This window comes from Notolepis coatsorum, assembly GCF_963971535.1.
Source record: "Notolepis coatsorum genome assembly, chromosome: 3".
NCBI classification, from domain to species: Eukaryota; Metazoa; Chordata; class Actinopteri; order Aulopiformes; family Paralepididae; genus Notolepis; species Notolepis coatsorum.
The window spans coordinates 136,272,546-136,300,487 of NC_140167.1; the positions used below are offsets into that span (position 1 = coordinate 136,272,546).

Genomic DNA, 27,942 nt, shown 5'->3' on the forward strand with positions numbered 1-27,942 from the left:
GTTCTATGGTATGTTACTTTACCCTTAATAGGAAGTTTGCTAGCATGGAAATTCTTGACAGACAGCAGCGGAGAGATCATGATGCCAGTTATTTATTATTCATTGGTACAATAGGTTAAAGGGTCGGCTCCTTTTTCGCTCTTCAAGGTTGCATCGTTGATAGTGATTTTCCTCACTGTAAATGAAGTACTCTTTAGTGGGATGTGTGATACCATGTGTACAGCCAACTCATAATTACACTACAGTTCTCTTCCTAATGAAGAATAGTATTACTCCAGCAGTGTTGTTGGAGTTGATGTTTTCTTTGTCTCTCTCACAGGAGTACCTGGTAGTATTTCCACATGCCATAGAGTAGTATTCAAATATGAAGTCACAGTTCCAATAAACCTTCATGAAAGAGTTTCTGGTGAATCTCAAAACATTGGCTGAGATGTTTTTTCTTTTTTTCTTTCTTTCTGAGGTCTGTCATTTTATGTATGTTAATTTAATAGTCAACTATGAGGTAATTTAGCATTTGGCAATACTGAATGACACTTGTGTTATGTGGACACTCGGATAGCAGTCCCGCCTGCTATTGTTGTAAAGAGGTTCTCAAACTGCTGTAAGACAAATGGTTATTTTTTTGTGTCTGAAATAAATATTTATTATGTGTTTCAAATACATCCATCGACTTTTCTTTTGATACAAAATGCAAACAATCACATCAATGATTGAAGACAATTCAAGTGTTGCCACAAAGGTGTTTGTAAATATGGTGAGAGGTGCACAGTGCGTTCGGTTTCGGTGGGTGACTCATGTGGGTGACTCAGGGTGAGTGAGGGGTGAATAAAGCCAATAGAAGGTGGTGGTGGTGGTGGTGGTGGTGGTGGGTGGGTGTGTGGGTGGGTGTGTGTGTGTGTGTGTGGGTGTGTGTGTGTGTGTGTGTGTGTGTGTGTGTGTGTGTGTGTGTGTGTGTGTGTGTGTGTGTGTGTGTGTGTGCACGCGTGTGTGTGTTTGTGTGCACGCGTGTGTGTGTGTGTGCACGCGTGTGTGTGTGTCAAGGCTGAGGTCAGTTATTTTTCAATTAAAGCAATTCAAAATACAATTTGCAAATGAAAGTAATACACATGTTTAGGACATGTTGTATGTGGTGAGGTGAACAAACAGCATCGGCAGAAAGAGGGTAGCGATGATGCCGGGAGCGATCAGCATGATGAGGGTGTCCTGTGGAGGGTCTTGTGTCTCGCCACACTGGAAGAAGTACTTGTGATGGACCTCCAAGAAGATCTCGTCCACCATGGAACCGCAGCCCCGACACCACGACAGGTTGGCCACGCGGTCCACACAGTGCTTCAGCATGATGTAGGTTCTGAGGAGGAAGAGAGTGCAAGAAGAAGATGACTTTATTGTCAATGTACACAAGGCAAGGAAAATGTGTCTTGCGTATCCCTCTTACTTTCCTCCACACATACTGTATGCATTTCATCAGAGGTCAGAGCGCAGGGTTGCCCGCAGTGCAGCGCCCCTGGAGGAGTTTTGGGGTTCAGTGCCTTGCTCAAGGGCACTTAGGCAGAGATTGTGGGCACCGTAGATGTAATACCAGCCACCCTTCAGTCACATAAAAAAATATTCTAAAAGGGGGCTCTTTGTTTTGGAAGCACCAGACACCATGTCTGTGACCTTGTGTACTACTGATATGACGGAGCTGACTATGCCTGTGACCTTGTGTACTGATATGACAGAGTTGACCATGCCTGTGACCTTGTGTATTGGTTTGGTAAGCTAAACCTTCTATTGTTTCTCATTTATTTTTTTCATTTACAGTATTCTTTGTCCTCGTATTTTCTTAATACTATACTTAATGTTAAGATAAGATTTTCCTTTATTGATCCCCTTGGGGAAATTCGGGAGGGCAGACTGTATACTACTAAACTGGCTCTAGTTCGTAATCGTAACACATGTTTTCCTGAAATTCATTTGTATCTGGTGGTCATATGGTTTGACCTATCAATTATCTAAATGACAAATTTAACAATGTTGGTCTCCACATGCCACGCAGTAGGTCTTGTGAGAATCAAGTTAACAGGCTAGGGGGAAAAGTGTTTTTAAAGAAATTCAAAACAGAAAATCCAATATGACAGACTTCATAGGTCCTTATAGAAATTGTGTTGTCCATGAAGAGCCGCATATCTGGGTATAATTTCCACAACTGTATGAAAAATGTGTCGGGAGATACACATGTTTGGCTTGATGCTGGCACGGAAAGGTTATGGGGTCAACAACATCAATAGGTTTCTTCCTCTACTGACTGACTGTGCACAGCACATTTGAAAAGATCCAGATAATAACAAATACTATCTGTCCCCACGGACGCAGACACTGTCGTTCCGGGGATATAATTTCTCTTTATCGGTCTCTGTCTCATCCTTATTATATATAGCCCGCCCCGTCTCCTTCATAGAATCAAAAGTAGACTAATAAAATGGTATGCACACAAGTACACAACAGTTAAGTACACTGTTAAGTAGCAATTGCTCATATGTCAGGGTGTAACTTGTGCCCCTTCTACCCTGACACATCGTGTGAGTTCCCTCTCAGCCCCATCAACAGTAATAATAAAGATTATTACAACCACAAAGAGCCAGTCTATAGAGCAAAAAGTAAGTCCGCGCAAACATGATGTCTGGAAACACGAGCCGGGCAGCAACAGCGTTGTGCTTTTTAATAAAAAAAATAAAAGACTAATTAGCCGAAATTTTATGTAACTCTCAGCGCAGCCGGGAGACAGGAAAATAGTCTGACTTTCCCATGACTAAAGGTTGTATATCTTTGCTCAAAAAGCCATAAAGCAGTGTGTAATGCGCCACTATACTCAGTCCTCCCCTGTGCACTCCTCTTTCTCATCAGCTGTTACAGTGTCATGGTGAGCTCAGGGACGGCGGCTGCTAGCCTGCAGATGTGTTTGTGTGTGTGTGTGTGTGTGTGTGTGTGTGTGTGTGTGTGTGTGTGTGTGTGTGTGTGTGTGTGTGTGTGTGTGTGTGCGTGCGTGCGTGCGTGCGTGTGTGTGTGTATGGGGGGGGGCTGGGTGTGTGTGTTGTTGACAGAAGCGATTAGCACGCACTCCAGGGTCCAGCAATCCAAACAGAGACTTGTTATACTCATGTGTTTTCATTTGTTTTTATTCAACCGGGCAGTTCAATTAAAGCCCCTACGTGTAGAATCCATCATATCATATCACATAATATTATTGTAAACAAATTAGACCAGGAAACGACAATTATCCTCAAGTTAAGACCACATTTCCCATAAACCCTGTTGCTTCCTGTTGCCAAAGGAGATGTTACTGGATACCCCCCTGCCAGGGGTGTAAAAAGTACCCAGAAATTATACTTAAGTGAAAGTATGGGTACCGTCTCAAAATCTTACTCAAGTAAAAGTCAGAGTATCTGGTTAAAAACACACTTGAGTAAAAGTAAAAAAAATTTCTACTTTTAAATGTACTTAAGTACTAAAAAGTAAAAGTAAAAAGTTTTTTTCTGACTGTCTATTCTTCTGATAGCAGGTGTTTAATATCCCTGCTTTCTAGTCGTGCACAAGGACCAATCAGCATGGGTATGGGCAGGTTCATTTTCCATTGATGGGGATTTGATTGGCTATTTTTAAATACAGTGCGGCTGCAGGATTAATAATGTTAACGTTAGTTCGGCCAGAGAAATAAATACACGAATGAAAATGGTTGGACCTGCGAGATTTGTACTTTGTACTTTGTAGGTCTGCATTTTGTAAGGAGTATGTAAGTATGTTTTTTTTCTATGAAATGTAATTGAGTAAAAGTACAAGTATACAAACCTAATAATACTTGAGTACAGTACAAATCCCCAAAAACAGTACTTAAGTATTGTAACAAAGTACAATTACTCAAATAATTTACACCCCTGCCCATAGGCGTAGTTTGAACTTGACGCCAGGGGGTGCGACTGCCTGGCGAACGATACCCGCGCGCACGCCATGTCTCATCACATTGATGAGACATGGCGCTGCTCCGACCGGCTGCCTTTCTGTTCGCTCCGTCGAGACTGTGTTTACTTTTGTTAATATTTATAGTTTTTAGAGTTTTGTTCGTACCAACTGTTGGTGCATTTAATGTATATGACCGTCAGTCACTCATAGACATTGGATTACGGGAAACTTACCAACTGGATTACTCACTGGACCAGCTTTCCGAACCGCATCAATGGCCTGAAGAAATTCTCCGGAGATTAGGACCAGATCCTTTGTTCCCAGAGCCCAGGAAAAGACGACGAGGAAAGAGGGCTGGGATCCGTAACAGGCTGAGATCCAGACGCCACCGTACACCACTGCCCAGTATATTGCTAGCCAATGTACAATCAATTGACAATAAACTGGATGACATCCGAGCAAGGATTCAATATCAAAGAGACGTTAGGGACTGCAACGTCCTCTGCTTCACCGAAACATGGCTCACACCGGAGGTTCCAGACCACGCAATTCAACCAGCGGATCACTTCTTTATCCATCGCAAGGATCGGTCATCAGAGTCCGGTAAACAACGTGGAGGAGGTATTGCCTTCATGTTTAACAAAAATTGGAGCGATCCAACTAACGTGAAGGAATTATCCAACCACTGCTCCCCAGAACTGGAATATATAACCATCAAGTGTCGTCCTTTCTTCCTCCCGAGGGAGTTAACGGCGATCGTCCTGATCGGAGTGTATATTCCACCGCAAGCCAGCAACAAGGTTGCGCTCTCCAGACTACACAACGAGGTAAATAAAATACAAGTGGCGAACGTTAACGCCGCCATTTTAGTGCTGGGAGATTTCAATAGCGCCAATCTGAGAAAGGTATTGCCTGACTTCTATCAGCATGTGACTTGCAACACCAGAGGCGGTAACATCCTAGATCACTGTTACACGCAATTTAAAGGTGGCTACAAGGCTCATTCTGATAGTGGCTTTGGTAAATCAGATCACGCGTCCATTTTTCTTTCACCAAAGTACAAACAGAGAATTAAAAGTACTCCCGTAGTCTCGCGAGAGGTGCAGAAATGGGATTTGACGTCAGAGGAGACGATCCGGTCAGTGTTTCACTACACAGACTGGAATGTGTTCTGCGACACAGATAACATTAATGTCTACACGGAGACAGTGCTGGACTATGTTTGTACTAGGGTGAAAGAAACAATCCCCACTACCAAAATGAAAGTTTACCCAAATCAAAAACCCTGGGTAGACAAATCCGTCCGTGAAGCTCTGAGAGAGCGCACCAAAGCATACAACGACGGCCTAGTGGCAGGCAACATGAATGACCACAAGGTGGCGCGATACAACATAAGGAGGACAGTGTCAGAGGCCAAACGGCGCTACAGGGATAAAATTGAACTCCAGTTTGAACAAGCTGACTCTAGAGCTATGTGGCAGGGGCTCAAAACGATGACAGACTACAAAGGCGCCTCCCTCAAACTGAACAGTGACATCTCCTTAGCAAATGACCTCAATACCTTCTATGCGAGGTTTGATGCTGGTAATAACAACACCAGCTCACAAGCCTCGGCAATGGGGGGGGGGGGGGTCGGCTGCTGATGGAGGCGCAGTGTTCAGGGTAACAGAGCATGAGGTGAGGCGGACCTTTAAAAAAGTGAATATCAGGAAGGCAGCAGGTCCGGACGGCATCCCCGGCCGCGTCCTAAAAGTCTGTGCCGACCAACTGGCCCCAGTATTCACTGACATATTTAACCTGTCCTTAGAACAGGCTGTCATCCCCACCTGCCTGAAGAAGTCCACTATTATCCCTGTACCCAAAAAATCCAAGCCTGCTTGCCTCAACGACTACCGCCCTGTAGCTCTCACCTCCATAGCCATGAAGTGCTTTGAGAAGCTAGTAAAGGGCTACATCTGCTCCTCCCTCCCCATCAACATGGACCCCCTGCAATTTGCATACCGCCCCAACAGGTCCACGGAGGACGCCATATCCCATGTGCTGCACACAGCAGCATCACACCTGGACAAGAGGCAGGGGAACTATGTGAGAATGCTATTCATCGACTACAGCTCGGCATTCAATACCATAGTCCCCTCCATACTCATAGCCAAGCTCAGGAACCTGGGCTTGGGCTATGACCTCTGCCAGTGGGTCTTGGACTTCCTGACTGGCAGACCCCAGGTGGTGAGAGCAGGCAACTGCACCTCCTCATCCATCACCCTCAACATAGGGGCCCCCCAGGGCTGTGTTCTGAGTCCCCTCCTCTACTCCCTGTACACACACGACTGTGTGGCTCAGCGGAGTAGCAATACAATCGTCAAATTTGCTGACGACACAGTGGTGGTGGGCCTGATCTCTGCCAACGACGAGAGGGCCTACCTGGAAGAGGTCAAGGTCCTGGCGGGATGGTGCCAGGAAAACAGCCTCTCCCTGAACGTCAGCAAAACAAAGGAGATGATTGTGGACTTCAGGAGGTCGGGGGTCAAGGACTACAGCCCCCTCAGCATCGACGGGGCACCGGTTGAGAGAGTCAACAGCTTTAAGTACCTCGGAGCCTACATATCCGAGGACTTGACATGGACCACACACATTGACAGTGTTGTGAAGAAGGCACGACAACGCCTCTACTTCCTCAGGCGCCTAAGGAAGTTCCAAGTCAGCCAGAAGATCCTTAAGAACTTCTACTCATGTACAATAGAGAGCATCTTGACCGGCAACATCACCTCCTGGTTTGGGAATAGCACTGCACAAGACCGAAGCAGACTACAAAGAGTGACACGTTCAGCCGAACGCACAATTGGAGGGGGGCTCCCCACCCTCCAGAACATTTACTACAAGCGTTGCAAGGGCAAGGCTAAGAGAATCATTAAAGACTCCAGTCACCCGAACAACTGCCTCTTTGAACTGCTGCGGTCAGGCAAGCGATACCGGAGTCTCAAGGCGAGCACAGAAAGACTCAGAAGAAGCTTCTATCCCCAGGCCATCAGGCTGCTAAACGAACAATGAATGAACACTACACAACAACAACCACCAAACGCACATAGCACACACATCCACACGCACACACTCACTTTAAACAAACACACTGTAGCACCCACTCCACACACTTTATAGCACACACCCACTTTAAACAAACACACTGTAGCACCCACTCCCCACACTTTATATTTATGGATGAAGGATTGCACTACAACTCGTACACCTTACTGTAAATTGTACCTAAAATTGTACCTCATCCCATTTCTGCTTTGCACTAGATAGTACTGTACATCAGTACACTGCATAGTATTGTGTATTGTATATTATATGGTAACTCAGAACATTGTACATATGTCTATATCGAACACTGTGACCTCATTTTTCTTCTTCTAAATTCATGTTATGTCTATATTATGTTATTATGTTATTTGATACTATCTTGTCTAGCACAGTCTCTGGAGCGTAACAGTAAGAAGCATTTTGTATGAAAGTATTCTGTACTTCTGTATGACAACTATTAAAGAACTTGAACTTGTAATCTGTAGCCTAGCGTGGACGTACCCGGGGGACTCGACTATAGCCTAGCGTGGACGTACCCGGGGACTCAACTGTAGCCTAGCGTGGACGTACCCGGGGACTCGACTGTAGCCTAGCGTGGACGTACCCGGGGACTCGACTGTAGCCTAGCGTGGACGTACCCGGGGACTCGACTGTAGCCTAGCACTCACCCTTTCACAGTGGGCCATGGACATCTCCCCTGGTAGCCGGTGGTCTCCATGCTCTTATTGAAGAACGGGAGGCAGTAGTCATGGACGTAACTGTCGAACATGCGCTGATCACACGGTGGAACGACCAGTCCCTCACCAAGCTCTACGGGGAACAACAAGGGACATTTCAGTAAGAATAACAACCTGGACCACATTCGTCACCCTGGCCGAGTCAGATATATTGTTACTGAAGAAGAAAAAACAGCAAAGCATTTGACACAAGCATAAATCATAGACGGCTATCTATCTATCTATCTATCTATCTATCTATCTATCTATCTATCTATCTATCTATCTATCTATCTATCTATCTATCTATCTATCTATCTATCTATCTATCTATCTATCTATCTATCTATCTATCTATCTATCTATCTACCTACCTACCTACCTACCTACCTACCTACCTACCTATCTATCTATCTATCTATCTATCTATCTATCTATCTATCTATCTATCTATCTATCTATCTATCTATCTATCTATCTATCTATCTATGTATGAGTGAGTAAGTGACTGACCACAATCTATCTATCTATCAATCACATTCTATAGAGTATTGAAATGTAAAGCTGTATGGACAACTCTTCCTGCGAGTAGGTCTCATCTTTCACCTTCTGAGCCAAATCAAGCTGTGCAACATCTACCATTATAGGTTAGTACATATAATATAAGATATGAACTCTCTAGCATGAATACATTTTAAATAATGCATAAAGAATCGAAAACGGAATTGAATCATGACCTCAAAATTCAAGTTTGTGTATTAAAACACTACACCCCAACTATCTATCTATCTGTCTGTCTGTCCGCACCTAAACTAACTAGCTAAAGCCTGCTTACTTGTCCAGGTGAATATGAATGCCACCAGGCAGGTAGCCATGGTGAAGTGCTTCTCCATCTGTCAGGGAAACAGAAAAACATGGTCTCACAAGGATATCTTCAGGTTGGTTTTTAATGTTTGTAGTTGGCAGTCTGAAATGTTTTTAGGTGCTGGGGGAAAATACCATATATAGGCCTTTTTAGAGCCAAGAACACTGCCTACCTAATGTACAGCCCAGTTTGTAAAATTGTTTTACTCTTGGGGTAGCCAGACAGGAAAGGAAAGGAAAGTATTAATTTACTAGAAAGGTGCGTTCGGTAGAGTGCAAATCTCCACCACAGTTTATTCAGTGTGCCTGCCTCATCCACTACAGGATGGACACAAAATACTGTAGCACACAAGTATGACATTTTAGGAAGTATGACATGTATTTCAAGTAGAATATATAATATACCTTTAGGAGTATATGTGCATGGGTGCATGGGTATGTAGTACACACACACACACACACACAATGGACCTCATTCTTGAACGGACTTACGAGAAAGTAAAACTCTTTGTAACTCGATTTATTAACTTTTTTGGCATTCTCGAACGGCTTCTTTTCGTACATTTGTTCGTAGCTACGAACAAGATTTACAGTACGAACTCGAAAAGACAGTTGTACACTCACCTAGACAAGCCTGCGAGCACTGTGAGAATCATGTTTTTTTTTTTTTTACTTCTCCAGTGCTTTTGATACCATACGGCCTGGGCTGCTGGATGAGAAGTTGGGGGTGATGCAGGTAGAGCCCCCCCTGGTGTCCTGGGTTTTGACTATCTGATGGGCAGACCACAGTACGTGCGCCTACAATGCTGTGTGTCAGACAAATTGGTCAGCAACACCTGGGCCTCCCTTCCTCTTCACTGTCTACACTCTACACCAATGACTTCCACTATTGGTCAGAGTCCTCCCACCTTCAGAAGTTTTTTTCTGATGACTGCGATAGTGGGATGTATAAAGGACAGTGATGAGGAGGAATACCGGGCACTGGTGGCGGACTCCGTCACATGGTACACAAATAATATATATATATATTTTTTAAACTTTTAAATTTTATTTACATTTACAGACAGACAATACATACAATAACATCCATAACAAAACAATATACAGACATGGGCCCCTTGAATTGCAATAATACGGGTGCGTTCAGCCGCCCAGACCCCCATAAGAGGGACCCCCTCCTCCCGCCATCCACCTCTAGAAATAGGGCTCCCCCACATCTCAGGTCCGTCTCACGCGGGGCCGAGCACTCAGCGACATGGGTGCCTTGAATTATTTGGGCCAGGCTCAGTAGAGGAGCGAGTGGTGGTACTCCCCCCCACCGAGCCAAGCCCGCTACCTCCCATGTCACCAAGCACCCCACCCCACGCACAACGACCCCACAACATACAAGACCCCACTCTCCCGGGCTAAACCACGGAAACGATGGCCCCCCTCCCCCGACATCCACCCCCCCTGAGTTAAGCCCATAGAGCTCCCCCGATACGCGCAGAGCCGGGCCCCCAGCGACACGGGTCCCTTCAATTAATTGGGCCAGGCCCAGTAGTGGGGAGGCCCAAGCCCGTTACCTCCCATGTCACCGAGAGCCCCACCCCACGCACATCGACCCCGCAACACACAAGACCCCACTGGGCAAAGCTCAGCCGCTCTGACCCCCATAAGAGAAACCCCTTGCTCCCGCCCTCCTTCCCGAGAAACAGAACACCCCCATATCCTGGTCCACCATGCACATAGCCGAGCACCCAGAGCCCCCAGCCGCCAGGCCCCCGGCCCACGGGAACCCCAAGGCCCGCAGAAGGCCAAAGCACCACGCCTCAATGGCCCCCCGACCTCCCACGGCCCCAAGCCCGGTGTCCCCCCAGCCCGGTGACCAGACCGCCCAGGCCACGGCGGCCGAGGGCCCCAGGAAACCCCCCCACACCCATACCGATCCCACAACACGCAAGGCCCCCCCTCTCCCGGGTCGAACCGCCGGAACGATGGCCCCTCCCCCCGACATCCCCCCCCCACTGAACTCAGCCTGCCCACCTCTGTACCTCCCATGTCACCGATATCACTATATACATTTATGCTAACATGACTTAAAAAAGAAAACTGACAACACAATAAGAAAAAAAATTATGCAAATACAATAAGCTATATGATTAGCACTTTTTGCCCACGTTGGCGGTTTGGAGGGGAATCAGATCTCGTATTGGAGAAGCCCCCCCCCCCTAGTGACGGAGATACCCCCAATGGCGATTATCCAAGCCTCTCTTCATGTCCAAATTTTTTTAATTCTTGTCCTTCACATATGTCCATGTGCACATTTAAAGCAACTGCTATTCTAACATAACTCAGATTCTAACATAACTCAAAGAAAAAAGACAACATTTGGCACTCCCATGGTGTTACAGGATCTTAGTCGTATCCCTCTGTGGCTCTCCTAGTGAGAGGGCTCCCCCTAGTGGCGAAGTGTGCACTATATAAGTCCAACTTTTGTTCTGTGGTATTTTGGATTCGAGACCAGTGCTCTCATGCAGAGGTTTCCTACCGGCCGCACAGGCTGCTGCGATCGAACAGGACTTTTAAATTTTCTATCAGAGAGCGCTCGATTACCTAGACAAATGGTTTGATTTCTCTGATCAGAATTACCTGAAACAGGTGTCATGCTTGGCTCTCAAGAAGAGAGGATTCAGCTTCCAAGAGCTTCGCGAAGCAGCTGAAGCTCTTAATATCAGCAGCAAACTGGACTCTGCATTGTTTAAAAAAATGTGTGAGTTCACCAGACACATATTGCGGAGACTGTGCTGTCATATATAGGGTTTGTGGAGACTTTGGGTCTCACCCTTTTTGTTATAATGAGCAACTGAGTGATCCGCTATTCACAATAAAAACATTATTATATTGTGAAGATCAACCATCGCATTCCGTCTCCTCTCTGCTAATAATGCTCAGGAAAAGATGGCTGAAAAGACTCTTTCTATTAATGGAGTGATTTCATCAGCTTGGATACCAAGATTGATGGTTACCTGCTTAAAGGCCAACCTTCACGTTGTATTTTTGTTCAATAAACAATGTGGACTAGGCCAACTGTGACTTTCATGAAGAAGGGAAAAAAAGTATTGAAATTGACCCAGTTTTAGCGTTTTTATCAAACATTTTGTCTGCCCAACACAATCACCACGCACGTGGATATTTTAATCAATGGTTCATAACGTGCGTGTGTAATCGAAATGATCTCGTCACAACAGGTGCAGGGCACCAGGGGGCTCACCAGGGGGCGCTGAAAGTCACACACAGCTAGTGGCAGGCACTGCAGGCAGAGAGCCTTGCTACCATAGATATATGCTTGCTACTACTAGCCGAATGAAAATGTATCTGTTTCACCTAACACTATTGCTCCGTGATTATAGCCATCCATCTCTAAAGCTAACCACTATTTGTAAAAGCCACAACCACGTTACCATATTTGTAATAATGTAAATCATTGTGTCGTTGTTTATTGTGTTTATAACGTTAGTAGCTAACATAGCTTAGCTTGGTAGCTATTGTGCTAACAACATATCCCGACATCCGGCTCGCTGGCCGGCATGAACGGCCGACCCAAAATGGTTCTCTCCTCTCTGTACACCCCGTCCCCATGGGTACCCTGCCGCGGTGCGGCAGCTGTAGGGTGCTCGAGCCCGTAAAGGCTAGTGGTACACGATAGCTATGAGCTAACTAACGCTACAGGCTCAAACACCCTACGGCCGCCGCTGTTGTCGCGTCCACAAGCTCCTCCGCAGGACACCCGCGAGGACGGGGGCACACAAAGAGGAGAGAACCACCCGCAGGGACGGCGGAGCTATATAGGCTAACGTCAGTGTAGTGCTCCCGACTGTAGCAGGGACGGCGGAGCTATAGGCTAACTGTGATGCACCGAGTGGGCCACCATTGATCTACATGCCCCGATCTCAAATGGTTCACGACAGTAGACATAATGCTAACGTTAGCCAGCGGAGTAGTACTATGACCCGGACGGGCAAGGCATACGTTTCCTGAAGTGACGTCACGGCCGTGCTAGCGTCTGATAAGCTTTTAGATTCAGCTCATTAATATGCACCTGTAGTGACGTCGGCGTTTGATAAGCTTTTTTGATTCGCGTGTGCATGTTATTCGTGCGTGGACTTTTTTAACTCTTTTGGAGTGGCATTTCCGGTGTCAAATGGAAAAAAATAAATAATGAAATTATATACCAATGATGTAAACTACCCATAATTGATCAGTAGGGTTTAACCTGGATGCTGGGCTTTAATGATGAAAGTGTGATTAAATAAAGATGTTGGTGACATGTTGGCTGAGAAGGTGATTGGTGAAGCATCTATACAGTTTAATAAGATGAATAACAAAATGTGCTATATATAGCCTACCGTCTCCGTCGAATATGAAAGAAAGGCATTTAAATAATAAATTAATAAATTAAATTTTAATTAGCAATAAAAAAAAATGTAAATACTTTTATTTTAATTTTTTTTTCTCACCTACGTGTCCCGCATTGTCCCGCAAAAGCAGTGCTGCTGTCCTGCGACTGAACCATTTTGACCTGGTCACCCTAGTGACAGTACAGTCAGGCAAAATCTTCTGGGACCTTTTATTACAAATATTACACTTAGTACTGTACATTTTACTGTATATTTCTGTATATTTTTTGCTATATATTTAATATTTTAGAATGTATATACATATCAGAATGTATATCCCGGACCGTATTTTATTCTTTATTCTTATTCGTGAGTTTTGTTTACCATGCAAGGGCCCACCTGCACTTTGGCGACCTCTAGCGGCTCGGGTGTGCATATTTTTTTATACAATATATATATATAGGGCTTTAATATATATATATATATATATATATATATATATATATATATATATATATATATATATATATATATATATATATATATATATATATATATATATATATATATATATATATATATTAAAGCCCTATTTGTTATGAAATTTGGTCATGTACTACACAGGCCTTCAGGCTATGGACCCAGGGTGTCGTTTCAGCCATACAAATTTCTGGGGAAATACTACTTCTGTACTACTAACTACTACAGAAAAAAAGGGTTTCTCCAACTCAAGTTCAGACCTATGTTACATTATTTCATTAGCACTAACAGTGAATTCTCTTTATTGTATCAGAAACTTCAGAATGTCATCTTTCAAAAGAGACCAGGCTCATGCATGTGCTATAAGTATAAAGTATAGTGTTTTGGTTTGCAAAAGAAGTATGCAGTCCTAAAAAAAAACGAAAAATAAAATGGCCAATTTTGGGGGCGCCTGTTAAGAGCTTAATACTTACTGTGAGCAATCTGTGTTCACTTCGATTCTACAGACATCCTCGGAATTAAATAATTATAATGATAATAAATACGACTATATCTGGATGTATTGGTGTTATAATAATTAATATTCTATTATATTCTAAATCGGACAGACTGTTGTGCGCCCGTGTTTTTAACAGCTTAATTTGGGAGAAATCCTTGGGGATTGTGTTCACTTTGATTCTACAGACATCCTCGGAATTAAATAATTATAATGATAATAAATACAACTATATCTGGATGTATTGTTGTGCACCCAAGTTTTTAACGGCTTCATTTGGGAGAAATCCTTGGGGATTGATTGATTTATTGATTGATTGATTGAAAATTGTATTAACAGATTGCAGAATGGGTACAATACAGTACAGCTCAATACACACAATTGTTAAGGGGATGCAGACCAGAGAAAGACTTCCGTCTTGTTTACATAAGGGTCCCCCATTTAAAATTCATCATAACATATATGACATACATGACATACAGATAGACAGTACTGCTACATCTTTTTGGATTGTGTGCACTTCAATTTTACAGACATCCTCGGAATTAAATAATTATAATAATAATAAATACGACAATATTTGTATCATTAACAATTACGTTTTACTCAACGAACCATGTCAGAAAATAAATAAATAAATAAGAACTAAACTCAATCGCTTGGATGTAACTATAGTGGAATAGACTATTAATATTCCATATACCGTCTTGTTCTATATGATATTATTTATCATATAGAGCCCCTTTCAATGCTTCATCTAACTATCAGTTGTCGCATGAATAGAACAAAGGCTGACCACACGATATAATAATACATCAACTGACTGCCCTGGACTCTAAAAATAGACTCGCAATATGGAGGTTCCTTTCCTATCGGCTGCCCCGTTACCAACATTTACATAAACGAGGACTACACAGACGCTGTCCGTCTGAAAAGAAAAGAACTGTTGCCCAAGATGAGAGCTGCTCGTGAGAGAGGAGAGATCGCCTTTCTGAGGTATGACAGACCGATAATCCGACCCCAAAGTAGCACCCCAAAGCAGCCGAGGGACAGTTGAATGGTTGTTGCCCTTGCCACACATACCAACATTATGAATATAGTATACAATGCTAATTAATACTAGCCTACCCAAAAAGGGGTTAAAGATGGCACATATAAATATATGTAGCATAAGAAACAAGCTAGCTGAGATATCAGAGATTTTACTATCAGACAATTTCCATATTTTAGCTATATCAGAAACACACCTTGATTCTACATTTGAGGATGGGGCATTGCAAATTGATGGATACAACATTTTTAGAAAGGACAGGAATGCATTTGGGGGAGGGGTTGCTTTTTATATTCAGAATCTTATTCCAGTGAAGATTAGGGAAGATTTAATGAATAATGAAATTGAAACATTATGGCTGCAAGTACACTTGCCTCATTTGAAGCCTATGTTGATTGGTTGCTGTTATAGACCACCTAGTGCAAATAATGTGTATCTAGAACAAATATGTGACATGTTGGACCAAGTGTGTGATTTGAGTAATGAGATTTATTTTATGGGTGACCTTAACATCGATTGGTTTTCATTGAAATGCCCATTGAAAAAACGACTTCTAACTGTAGCAAATGCATGTGGTCTATCGCAGGTAATTAACAAACCAACTAGGATATGTTTGAAAAAGGATGGTAACCAGGTCTCCACCTGCATTGATCACATTTTTACTAACAATGCAGAGCTATGTTCCAAGGCAGTATCTGTAACTGTTGGTTGTAGCGACCATAACTTAATTGCTATTGTAAGGAAGACTAAAATGCCAAAACTGGGACCTAAAATAATTTACAAAAGATTGTATAAAATGTTTAATCAAGACAGCTTTGTGAAGGATGTTGAAAATCTATGTTGGTCAAAGGTGTTGAGGGAAAAAGATCCTGAAAAATCTCTATGGGAATTTGATACCATTTTTATGCCACTTGTTGACAAACATGCACCATTGAGAAAGTTTACCGTCAGAAGCGTCAGAACACCATGGTTGGATGATGAACTAAAAGAATATATGATAGAACGTAATCGAGCTAAATTAATAGCAAATACATCAGGTTATAAATCAGACTGGGAGGTATATTGTAAATTAAGAAATGTTGTTACAAAATGTAATAAAAAGAAGAAGAAATTGTATTATGAAAATAGGTTTAATTATATAAAAAATGACAGTAAATTATTATGGAATACTCTAAATGAAATAATGGGCAGGAATAAGAAACCTACCCCATCTTTCTAGAAACAGAAGGAAAATTCCTCACCAAACCAGTTGAGATTGCTAATCATATTAACAATTATTTTATTGGAAAAGTAGATAATTTAAGGAATAATATGCAAACAATAGATAATGAAACATCTTATTTATTAATAAAGAATAAAATAATGAAAGATAAAAATTGTCAATTTAATTTTGATAGTGTGACTATAAGTAATGTAGAGCATATGTTAAGTACCACTAAAAACAAACCACCAGGTGTTGACGGTCTTGACGGGAAACTTCTGAAATTGGTCCCTGATTTAATTGCCCCTGCTATCTGTCATATTATAAATCAATCCTTTAGTGAATGTTTGTATCCGCAACAGTGGAAAACTGCCAAAGTAATACCACTGCCAAAAAATTTGAAATTGCCATTCTCAGGATCTAATAGTCGTCCCATAAGTTTACTGCCAGTTTTAAGTAAACTGATGGAAAGAATAGTAAGTGAACAGATTAAAAGCTACTTTTCTTTTAACACATTGACCACTGATTTTCAACATGCATATCGTGAAGGACATTCAACAGCGACTGCATTAACCCAAATGACGGATGACTGGCTGAAAGAGATAGATAAAAAGAAAATGGTTGGAGCTGTCTTGCTTGATTTTACTGCAGCATTCGACATCATAGATCACAAATTCTTACTTAAAAAACTTGAATGTTACGGTTTCTCCTCATCTGCACTATCTTGGATGCAAACTTATTTAGCAAACCGGAAACAAATAGTTTTTTTAATGGGAGTTACTCAGAAGTTAAAACGGTAAGGTGTGGAGTACCCCAAGGAAGTTGCCTTGGGCCTTTGCTCTACACCATATTTACAAATGACATGCCTCTTGTCCTAAATAAGTCCTATATTTCTATGTATGCGGATGATTCAACAATTTACACATCAGCCTCAACAGCCAATGAATTAAATACGGTCCTAAAGGCAGAGTTGCAATCAGTGATGGAATGGATAAAGAATAACAAACTAGTTCTAAACATATCAAAGACAAGTAGCATCATTTTCGGTTCAAACCATACTCTAAGAACGAACCCAGTCTTGAAACTTTTGATAAGTGATGTGGTAATTAATCAAGTCCAGGAGACTAAACTCCTAGGGGTAACATTAGACAGTAAATTGTCATGGTCACACCATATAAACAATATAGTAGTGAAAATGGGAAGAGGGATTTCTGTTGTTAAAAGATGTGCTCATTTGTTACCACTAAATTCTATCAAACAGGTAATTCAAGCTCTGGTTTTGTCAAATCTTGACTATTGTCCTGCAGTATGGTCGCATGTAACAACGAATAAACTGAAAAAATTACAAATGGTACAAAACAAAGCAGCACGTATAGCGCTTCGCTGTGAGTACAGAACTAATGTTGCAGCGATGCACAGTTGTTTAACTTGGTTACTTGTCAAACATAAATTACTCTGCTCACTCCTTGTATTCACTAGGAATATTCTTGTTACAAAGATCCCCTCAACATGCTTCTGCATGAGGTTTTACACTTCCAAAAGTGAGGTCGAATGCAATGAAGCGAACTGTCATGTTCCGTGGTATGCAGGAATGGAACTCTCTTCCCAGACATGTTAAGCAGGAGAATAGTAAATGCCGTTTCAAAATCGTGGTAAAACAACATTTTCAACCAAAGAAATTGACATTCCCTAATAGATAGTGTGTACGTAAATGAAAATGTATGTGTCTGATAAAGAGATAGGTATATATGGATGAAAAGGCATGTGTCTGATAGGGATATATTATTAAAATATTGTATAATTGGCTGATATGAACATAGATAATGTATGTAAAAGCTAAATAGTATATTATGCTGTATTGTATTATGAATTAATTATGAGTAGGTATTATTGTATTGTATTATGAATTCATTCATAAGGAGTATATATTTTTTAGGGCTGTCAGTTTATCGCGTTAATTAGATTCATTAATTACACAGCAAATTATCGCGTTATGAAAATTGACGCAAAATTAATTACAGCCGACCTATATTTACTTTAGACAAGTGGCAAATCGGTGCGCTTTTATTTTGAAATCCACGCTTGAGTTGGGCGTATTAAACTTGGCCCATTGAATGACCCGTAGCCTACTTGATCGTCACTTCACACATGCGTCGTCTATCAAACAAAACAAACACACAAAGGAATTAGCTCAGCTGGAACAAGATGTCAGCATCACCCGAGGCGATACTCCTGGGACCTATGAACGGCAAGTTCAATTTCAAAAAGAATATAGATGGGACAGTAAACAAGACCATTGTAATATGTAGCTTATGTCAAAAAGAATTTGCGTATCACCGAAGCTGCTCTAGTCTAACGTATCACATGAACGCTAAACATGTCCAGGCAAGTTGTTCGAGCAGCTCCAGTGTAGCTAACGTTAGCTCCAGAGCAACTCGCACGCTTCGTCAAACCACTCTTGGAGAATTACAGTTAGGCAAACGGTTGAGTAAATCCACCACAGACAAACTAACCAACAGCGTCGCGAAGTGGATAGCAAAATCTTGTAGGCCAATAGCTATAGTGGAAGATAAGGGTTTAGCGGAGTCATTTCGAATAGCGTCGTCTGACCCAAATTACAAGCTACCCTCGAGAGCTACAGTGATGAAAAGGATCCACAACATGTATGACACAGAGAGGGAGGCGAGGGAAGAAGTGTTGGCACGGGCTGGCCCAATGGCCCTAACGGGTGATCACTGGACGTCGGTGGGCAATCATAATTATTTGGGTGTCACAGTGCACTTGATCGATACTGAGTGGAAACTGCAATCATTTGCATTAACGGTGACCAAAACTGTGGGCCGCCATTTCGCCGATGCGTGTGCTGAACAGTTCAACACAGTAATAGAGGAGTGGAATATAAAAGATAAAGTCACATCTATTGGGACTGATTCCGCCCGTAATATGATAGCAGCAGCGCGCTATATGCCGTTCCAGCACATGCCATGTGCTGCACACGTGCTGCAAAGAACCATCACAGTCTCCCTTGAGGACAGAAGCCTTGACACCACCCTGGCAAAGTGCCGCAAGATTGTAGGCCACTTCAAGCACAGCCCTGCCAGTACAGAAGAACTGCAGCAGCAGCAGACTGCCCTCGGACAAGCAAAAGAGCCCATGATACAAGATGTATCCACAAGGTGAGTCTGTTTAACTACCTGTTGTATGCTTAGGGTAAATTTAGTGTGTGTGTGTGTTTATTTCTTTGTGTTCTGTACAATTGCATCATGCTGCATTAACAACCCCCAGTGGGACTAATAGTTATTTTATTGAATTGGAAGGTGGAATTCGACACTGGCCATGATCTCACGGTACCTGAGGAACCAGGAGGCTGTGACTGCCACTTTGGCCCAACAGAACCACAAGCTGTCCATGCTGACCCCCACAGAGTGTGACAAACTGAAGAAGCTGGAGCTTGTACTTGAGCCCTGCAGGTAAGTGTCTCTCCCTCTCTCTCTCCCCCCATACACCCCCCTCCTCTCTCTCTCTCCCCCATACACACACCTCACACCCCACTCTCTCTCTCCCATACACACACCTCACCCCCCTCTCTCCCCCATACACACACCTATCTCTCTCCCATACACACACCTCACCCCCCCCTCTCTCCCCCATACACACACCTATCTCTCCCATACACACACCTCACCCCCCCTCTCTCCCCCATACACACACCTATCTCTCTCCCATACACACACCTCACCCCCCCCTCTCTCCCCCATACACACACCTATCTCTCCCATACACACACCTCACCCCCCCCTCTCTCCCCCATACACACACATATCTCTCTCCCATACACACACCTCACCCCCCCCCTCTCTCCCCCATACACACACCTCACCCCTCTCTCTCCCATACACACACCTCACCCCCCCCCTCTCTCCCCCATACACACACCTATCTCTCTCCCATACACACACCTCACCCCCCCTCTCTCCCCCATACACACACCTATCTCCCTCTCATACACACACCTTCACCTCTTTCTCTCTCGCTCTCTTGTTTCACTGCAGGTATGTGACTGAGCTCCTTGGAGGGGAAACCTACGTCTCATGCTCTGTGGTGCTCCCCGCACTCTGCCACCTAAACCGCATCATGGACCTCAACGAGGAGGATCCGGGCTACATGGTAAAGTTCAAGGCCAGCTTCACGAAGGACCTGGACGCACGCAAAGCGACCCTCAACAACAGATGGCTGAAGCTGGCTACAGCCCTCGACCCGCGATTCAAGGACTTGAAGAGCGTACCAAAGGACGAGAGGGATGAGGTGTGTGTGTGAATGAGAAGACCAGTGTTAAGTCCTTAGGCTGTCATGAAAAGTCCTATGCAACTAATTAATTGTCCCTCTTATTAGGTGTGGACCTGGCTTAAAGAGATGCTGCCAGGACCAGAAGCAGACAAAGCTGCTCCACAAGCCACAGAGGACGAGCCACCAGCGAAGAGGACCCTCCTCCTGCTGTCTTCAGACTCTGATTCAGATGAAGTCAGGGTACTGTCAGGACAATTAGACCTCTACAAAGCTGAGCCCAGCATCGGAATGAATGACTGTCCACTGGAGTGGTGGGCAGCTCACGCAAAAGCCTATGGACAGCTGTCTCCTCTTGCTCGCAAATATCTGGCTACTCCTGCCACCTCTGTGCCATGTGAGAGGCTATTTTCACTTGCAGGTCACATAGTCCAAAAGAAGAGGGCAGCCTTACTCTCAGACAATGTAAACAAGCTTGTTTGTCTTAGCAATTGGCTCAAGGAATAGATTTGTCATGCATACAGTAGACCCTGCACTAGACCCTGCACTAGACCCTACAGTCATGCCCCAGACCCTGTAGTAGACCCTGTAGTCATGCCCCCAGAAACTGTAGTAGACCCTGTAGTCATGCCCCCAGACACTGTAGTAGACCCTGTAGTCATGCCCCCAGACACTGTAGTAGACCCTGTAGTCATGCCCCCAGACACTGTAGTAGACCATGCCCCCAGACACTGTACTAGACCCTGTAGTCATGCCCCCAGACACTGTACTAGACCCTGTAGTCATGCCCCCAGACCCTGTAGTCATGCCCCCAGACACTGTAGTAGACCATGCCCCCAGACACTGTACTAGACCCTGTAGTCATGCCCCCAGACACTGTAGTAGACACTGTAGTCATGCCCCCAGACACTGTAGTAGACACTGTAGTCATGCCCCCAGACACTGTAGTAGACACTGTAGTCATGCCCCCAGACACTGTAGTAGACCCTGTAGTCATGCCCCCAGACACTGTAGTAGACCCTGTAGTCATGCCCCCAGACACTGTACTAGACCCTGTAGTCATGCCCCCAGACACTGTACTAGACCCTGTAGTCATGCCCCCAGACACTGTACTAGACCCTGTAGTCATGCCCCCAGACACTGTAGTAGACACTGTAGTCATGCCCCCAGACACTGTAGTAGACCCTGTAGTCATGCCCCCAGACACTGTACTAGACCCTGTAGTCATGCCCCCAGACACTGTAGTAGACACTGTAGTCATGCCCCCAGACACTGTAGTAGACCATGCCCCCAGACACTGTACTAGACCCTGTAGTCATGCCCCCAGACACTGTACTAGACCCTGTAGTCATGCCCCCAGACACTGTAGTAGACCCTGTAGTCATGCCCCCAGACACTGTACTAGACCCTGTAGTCATGCCCCCAGACACTGTACTAGACCCTGTAGTCATGCCCCCAGACACTGTACTAGACCCTGTAGTCATGCCCCCAGACACTGTACTAGACCCTGTAGTCATGCCCCCAGACATTGTAGTAGACACTGTACTAGACCCTGTAGTCATGCCCCCAGACACTGTAGTAGACACTGTACTAGACCCTGTAGTCATGCCCCCAGACACTGTAGTAGACACTGTACTAGACCCTGTAGTCATGCCCCCAGACACTGTAGTAGACACTGTACTAGACCCTGTAGTCATGCCCCCAGACACTGTAGTAGACACTGTACTAGACCCTGTAGTCATGCCCCCAGACACTGTAGTAGACACTGTACTAGACCCTGTAGTCATGCCCCCAGACACTGTAGTAGACACTGTACTAGACCCTGTAGTCATGCCCCCAGACACTGTAGTAGACACTGTACTAGACCCTGTAGTCATGCCCCTAGACCCTGTAGTCATGCCCCCAGACACTGTACTAGACCCTGTAGTCATGCCCCCAGACACTGTACTAGACCCTGTAGTCATGCCCCCAGACACTGTAGTAGACCCTGTAGTCATGCCCCCAGACACTGTACTAGACCCTGTAGTCATGCCCCCAGACACTGTAGTAGACCCTGTAGTCATGCCCCCAGACACTGTAGTAGACCCTGTAGTCATGCCCCCAGACACTGTAGTAGACACTGTACTAGACCCTGTAGTCATGCCCCCAGACACTGTAGTAGACACTGTACTAGACCCTGTAGTCATGCCCCCAGACACTGTAGTAGACACTGTACTAGACCCTGTAGTCATGCCCCCAGACACTGTAGCTTGCTGTGGGCTGTTTTGATTTTTGAGGATACTGTAGCTTAGTGTAAACTGTTATTGGCTGTATCAGCAACAAATGTTACCTTATTGAGAGGTATGTTTTCATTCATTTTATTTTATTCAATTTAATAAAATTGATTTCTAAAGCATTCTTCACTTGCAGGTCACATAGTCCAAAAGAAGAGGGCAGCCTTACACACAGACAATGTAAACAAGCTGAAGCTTGTTTGTCTTAGCAATTGGCTCAAGGAATAGATGTCATGCATACAGTAGACCCTGTAGTAAACCCTGCACTAGACCCTGATTTTTGAGGATACTGTAGCTTAGTGTAAACTGTTATTGCCTGTATCGGCAACAAATGTTACCTTATTGAGAGGTATGTTTTCATTCATTTTATTTATTTATTCAATTTAATAGAATTGATTTCTAAAGCATTCTTCACTTGCAGGTCACATAGTCCAAAAGAAGAGGGCAGCCTTACACTCAGACAATGTAAACAAGCTGAGGAATAGATGTCATGCATACAGTAGACCCTGTAGTAGACCCTGCACTAGATCCTGCAGTAGACCCTGCAGTAGACCCTGATTTGAGGATACTGTAGCTTAGTGTAAACTGTTAGCTGTATCAGCAACAAATGTTACCTTATTGAGAGGTATGTTTTCATTTTATTTATTTAATAAAATTGATTTCTAAAGCATTCTTCTTGGTGTATTTAATTGATCAGTCACCTGCCACAATAATGTAATGTCCTTGAATTTTAAATATTTATATGAATATGAAATATAAATATGCGATTAAAATGCGATTAATTAGATTAATTAATTACAAAACCTGTAATTAATTAGATTAAAAATTTTAATCGCCTGACAGCACTAATATTTTTATATTGTATTATGAATTTGATTAGGGTTTTTATTGTTGTTTTAATTGTCTGTATGACATGTAAATGTTATGAGTGTATAAGGGTTTTTATTGTTGTTTTAATTGTCTGTATGACATGTAAATGTGAGTGTATAAGTCTGTAACTGTATTTTATGTGTTATGGACCCCAGGAAGAATAGCCCCAGCACTGCTGTGGCTAATGGGGATCCAAATAAACTTAAACTTAAACAAGGTATGCCCTACATTTTCAAAAGCCTATAAAGCTTGTCTGTTCTGTCTGAACACACAAACGTATACCATCTTGCTAGGTTGATTGTGGACAACCCGGCAGATTTGGGGGGAAAAGATCATCCATATTGCAGTATAATGCCACACAGTCTGTGTGAAAAGGGCTAATGATTGTCCCCAATGACATCACTGGTGGCCATAATATTCAAACTAATTTACTCTCAATAACTGTCAAACTAAATGAATGTGTGCAAAGATTCAGGTTTCTGGATGTGTGTGAGATTATGTGCAAAATAAATGTGCAACCAAGAGTGAAGAAGCCATCTGCTTCTATTTCCCTAATGATCTCATCATATTATAGTCTACCTATTTTCAGACTCAACTTCTAAAACAGGTGCAGTGCCCTGCTATGCGAGAAAGACCGTATGCAAAGCATGGAAATAGATTTCATGATTCATGATTTCAACATTACTGATCACAAGTGACAGCACAAAAATAAATTTGAGTTTGCGGAAGCTTCCCCTTCACTGCCTACGAATAGAGACCTCATTAATAGACCACTCGTGAATTAATAGATCCCTCCTACAGTAGCTTTTTCTATGTCCATGCAGGCTGTGGTCCCATGAGCAAAGCCTTCTAATATACATTTCTCTCTCTCTGATAAGGCAGGGCATTTAGGATTTCAAAGCGTTAGTTAAAATCTCTAGCCAAAAATTGCTTCACATTGCAGATCAGGTCACCAGCGTCGGTGCATTATCTGCAACATCCGGTCATTGAGTGTTAGCAATTTGGCTTTTAAAAATGTTAACGTTAACAAAACATAAAATCCTTTGGTGAAACGCAATTACCCCAGTAACCTCACATACAGTATCAAGGACAACATTACTGGTAGACGGGAAAGGAAAACACTGTTCACCGTTTACAGTGGAACACAAGGCACCGGGACTCGTCAAGATGGCGAAAATGCACAAGAGGTCTATAGGCTACAATTGGAGAAATCCAAACCAAACCCCTCCTCCCAGATCATTGGTGCAGTTCGGTCAGGGACAATGTGTTGTGTGACATGTGAAAAATGTGTTGTGTCTCCTGGCCAAGACATAACAAGATTTTATGATGCTATGATCACCTAATCTGAAATGGTGATATGGTGCCCAAGACAAACATGTGTCTCAAGATGAAGAAAGGGGTTTTCAAACATAATGTAACTTGACAATCTCATTGACAGCAGCGACACTACTCCTAAATGATATATCGCTACTACCGGCATCCATACAACAAAAAATTATCATTCTGGCGGGACTTACTGCAGCCAAGAAGCTGATAGTCATGAGGTGGAAACAACCTGAGAAACTCACAATGATTAATTGGTCTCTGACACTGCTGGATGTCATTTATATGGAAATCTCAGCCTGGGCGAGGACTGTGCACGGAGGGTCTGAGCACTGAGCTGTGCACCTCCCAAGATTTTGTAACAAAGCAGATGGGGGGCCACGAAGAACGCTTTGCAATGATTGGTGTCGCTATGGTGACAGCACTCACTCTGTTATTGGAGCTGTGCTGACCGCAAGAACCGTGAAAAAGGCGCACAGCTTCCCCCATGTTGTCGTTCAGCCGTCCTCTACCCCATAATACACTTTTGCTGTTAGCTAGTGTTAGCGCTAACTTTAGCTATCAAACATTAGAACTATGTCAGATACAGAATGTAGCAGCTAATGCTAGTTGGTGTTAATCAAAGATGGTCTTAAAGGGGAACTATCTTATAAATGACCTTTTCCAGTGTTTAGCATTATTTTCTATAGGGCTTATATTAATAGGATCTATGTCTCTAATTCTCATTTTGGCGCATTCTTCCAATTCTCATCTCACAATATTGTCCCTCACTCAAGTGAGTCATCTGAAATGTAGTGTACCTTTGACGTCAAAAGTTTCTCATCTGCATAATAACGCCCGCCCCCTCTATGTTTGTTGCCAGCTGTCAGCCACCGCAGGTGAACACACTCAAACATTATTTATTGCAGTACGCAAGCAAATGCATGGAATTGAAGTTTAACAGTGAGTTAGCATTGGGTTAGCATTAGTGCTGTCAGGCGATAATTTTTTTAATCTAATTAATTACAGGATTTGTAATTAATTAATCGAATTAATCGCATTTTAATCGCATAAACATTTTAGGCCTGAACATGCAACATGCAAATGGACCATTTAAAAAAAGTTTGTAAATGTTTATTCTACGTTCTTATGTAATGGAATGAATGAGATTTAAAAAGAAAAAAAAAATATTATAAATATATATATATATTTTTATAATAAATGTTGAGTTAATTTTCATAACGCGATAATTAGCTGTGTAATTAATTAATCTAATTAACGCGATAAACTGACAGCCCTAGTTAGCATTTAAAAAATGTTATAAGCAAAACGGGCAAGATACGTTGTGCTGTTCCTGACTGCCAAGCAGTGAATATGTCATTGCATTCATTCCCTGATGATGTCGTGATCCATCATCAATTGGCCTAGTTCGTTTTCGGCGACCCGCCGAATGCTCTCCCAACTACTCGGAGTCGCCTACAATGGCAAACTATTAATTATGAAGAGGAAGAGGACAAACAGTGATGATCCATCCATAACATAAGGTGATAATGATATCGTGCTCCACAACCCAGATTCGGCTCAAACAGGGGACTAAACACGTTTCGCAATTATGCCACATCAATGTGGAACGCCCTGCCTAAAGCTGTGGAGGAATGTGAATCACTACCCACCTTCAAAAACACTCTCAAAAAACACCTACGTGAGACTGCAATTCGAAACTGGCCCCTACAAATGTCCTAACCTAGTTGTACAGTAAATGACCAAGTAAGGCTTTGTCAACATTCCAATGTACAGTGTAAAATGAGCCTCCTGCTTCAGAAGAAAACATTTTCTTAGAAATACTAGTAGTCCCAGAGCTGGAAACTATGTAATAATAATAATAATAATAATAATAATAATAATAATAATAATAATAATAATAATAATAATAATAATAATAATAATAATAATAATAATAATAATAATAATAATAATAATAATAATAATAATAATAATGATTATTAGTATTATTATGAGTTACATGGTTTTTAATTACAAACTTCCACATGATATAAAAAATATACACTTAGCGTGCCCTCGTCATGGCCAGATCTTTCTAGAAAAATCTCACACTTGCTCATACGTCCAGTATCCCCCAAACACTGTAGCTTCAAGCTCAGTTACACAAAGGTACGCCTGCCAAGTTGTATTTGCATTTTGTTGAGACTGTCTCATCAAAAAACATTCTGTATATTCACAACGGTCTAACATGATAAACAACACATTCTGTTGGAGTGCCTGAGGAACAACAAGTCCTGGACGAGTGAGAGCTGATGGCCATCTGGTTCCTGGACATTCTCACAAATGAATTAATTTATCTCATGGGAGAGAGTCACTGAAAACAGATGTTATGGTGGAATGTGGTGAGACACAGCAAGTCATCCCATATAAAGTGGAGCCGTGCAGAGTCTCAATGCTAATGCAAAATACTAGACATACTGTGAATTGATACAGAATACTCATTTGGCGTTTAGTTACTGTACAGGTATGCATGGAAGATTCTGCACTGTGCAGGTATGTGAAAATTCTAGTTCTGGGCTAAAAACTCGAAGACAAAAAGTGATTTTTCATTTTGGACAGAGGTTGGGAGGCATTCATAGACTAGCAATAAGTGAGAAAAAGTTTGACTTGAAGTGTAAACAATTTTATTCAACAGATTTACGAACCAGCTAATACCAATTCCAAAAAGTCAAGACAATCCTACACAAACAAACAAAACAAAAAATGCTTACCTTGGCTGTATCCACACCGTCTCTTAAATAGATTTTCTGCTTTGTAGTTGGGGAACAGAGTAGATTTGTAACCTCTTTGCTCCTGGTAAAAACAACAACAACAACAACAACAACAACAACAACAACAACATCAACCCTGAATCGACCTGCAGTGAAGAGATGCTTCAGCTGGGGAGCTCATCCCAGCAACTAAACAGATGTAACCAGAGTATCTGGCCATGAGAAGCCCCTC

General features: G+C 42.8%; 1 protein-coding gene across 1 annotated transcript; it reads right to left on the reverse strand.

The window, feature by feature from the left end:
- Positions 1-653: 653 nt before the first annotated feature.
- LOC311225020 (receptor activity-modifying protein 1-like) lies at positions 654-27,912 on the reverse strand. The gene is made up of 4 exons (XM_084310211.1): positions 27,711-27,912; positions 8,572-8,629; positions 7,689-7,830; positions 654-1,348 (listed from the first exon to the last, which is right to left on the reverse strand). The coding sequence occupies exons 2-4, from the start codon at positions 8,627-8,629 to the stop codon at positions 1,111-1,113; spliced, it is 438 nt and encodes a 145-aa protein (XP_084166337.1). The 5' UTR covers positions 27,711-27,912; the 3' UTR covers positions 654-1,110.
- Positions 27,913-27,942: the final 30 nt, after the last annotated feature.

Excerpts from the sequence above, each read along its gene's own strand:
- LOC311225020 (XM_084310211.1), bottom strand. The coding sequence starts at position 8,629 with ATGGAGAAGCACTTCACCATGGCTACCTGCCTGGTGGCATTCATATTC. Across the intron at positions 7,831-8,571 it reads ATTCATATTCACCTGGACAA|AGCTTGGTGAGGGACTGGTC; the intron begins GTAAGCAGGCTT and ends TGTTCCCCGTAG. Across the intron at positions 1,349-7,688 it reads CCATGGCCCACTGTGAAAGG|AACCTACATCATGCTGAAGC; the intron begins GTGAGTGCTAGG and ends CTTCCTCCTCAG.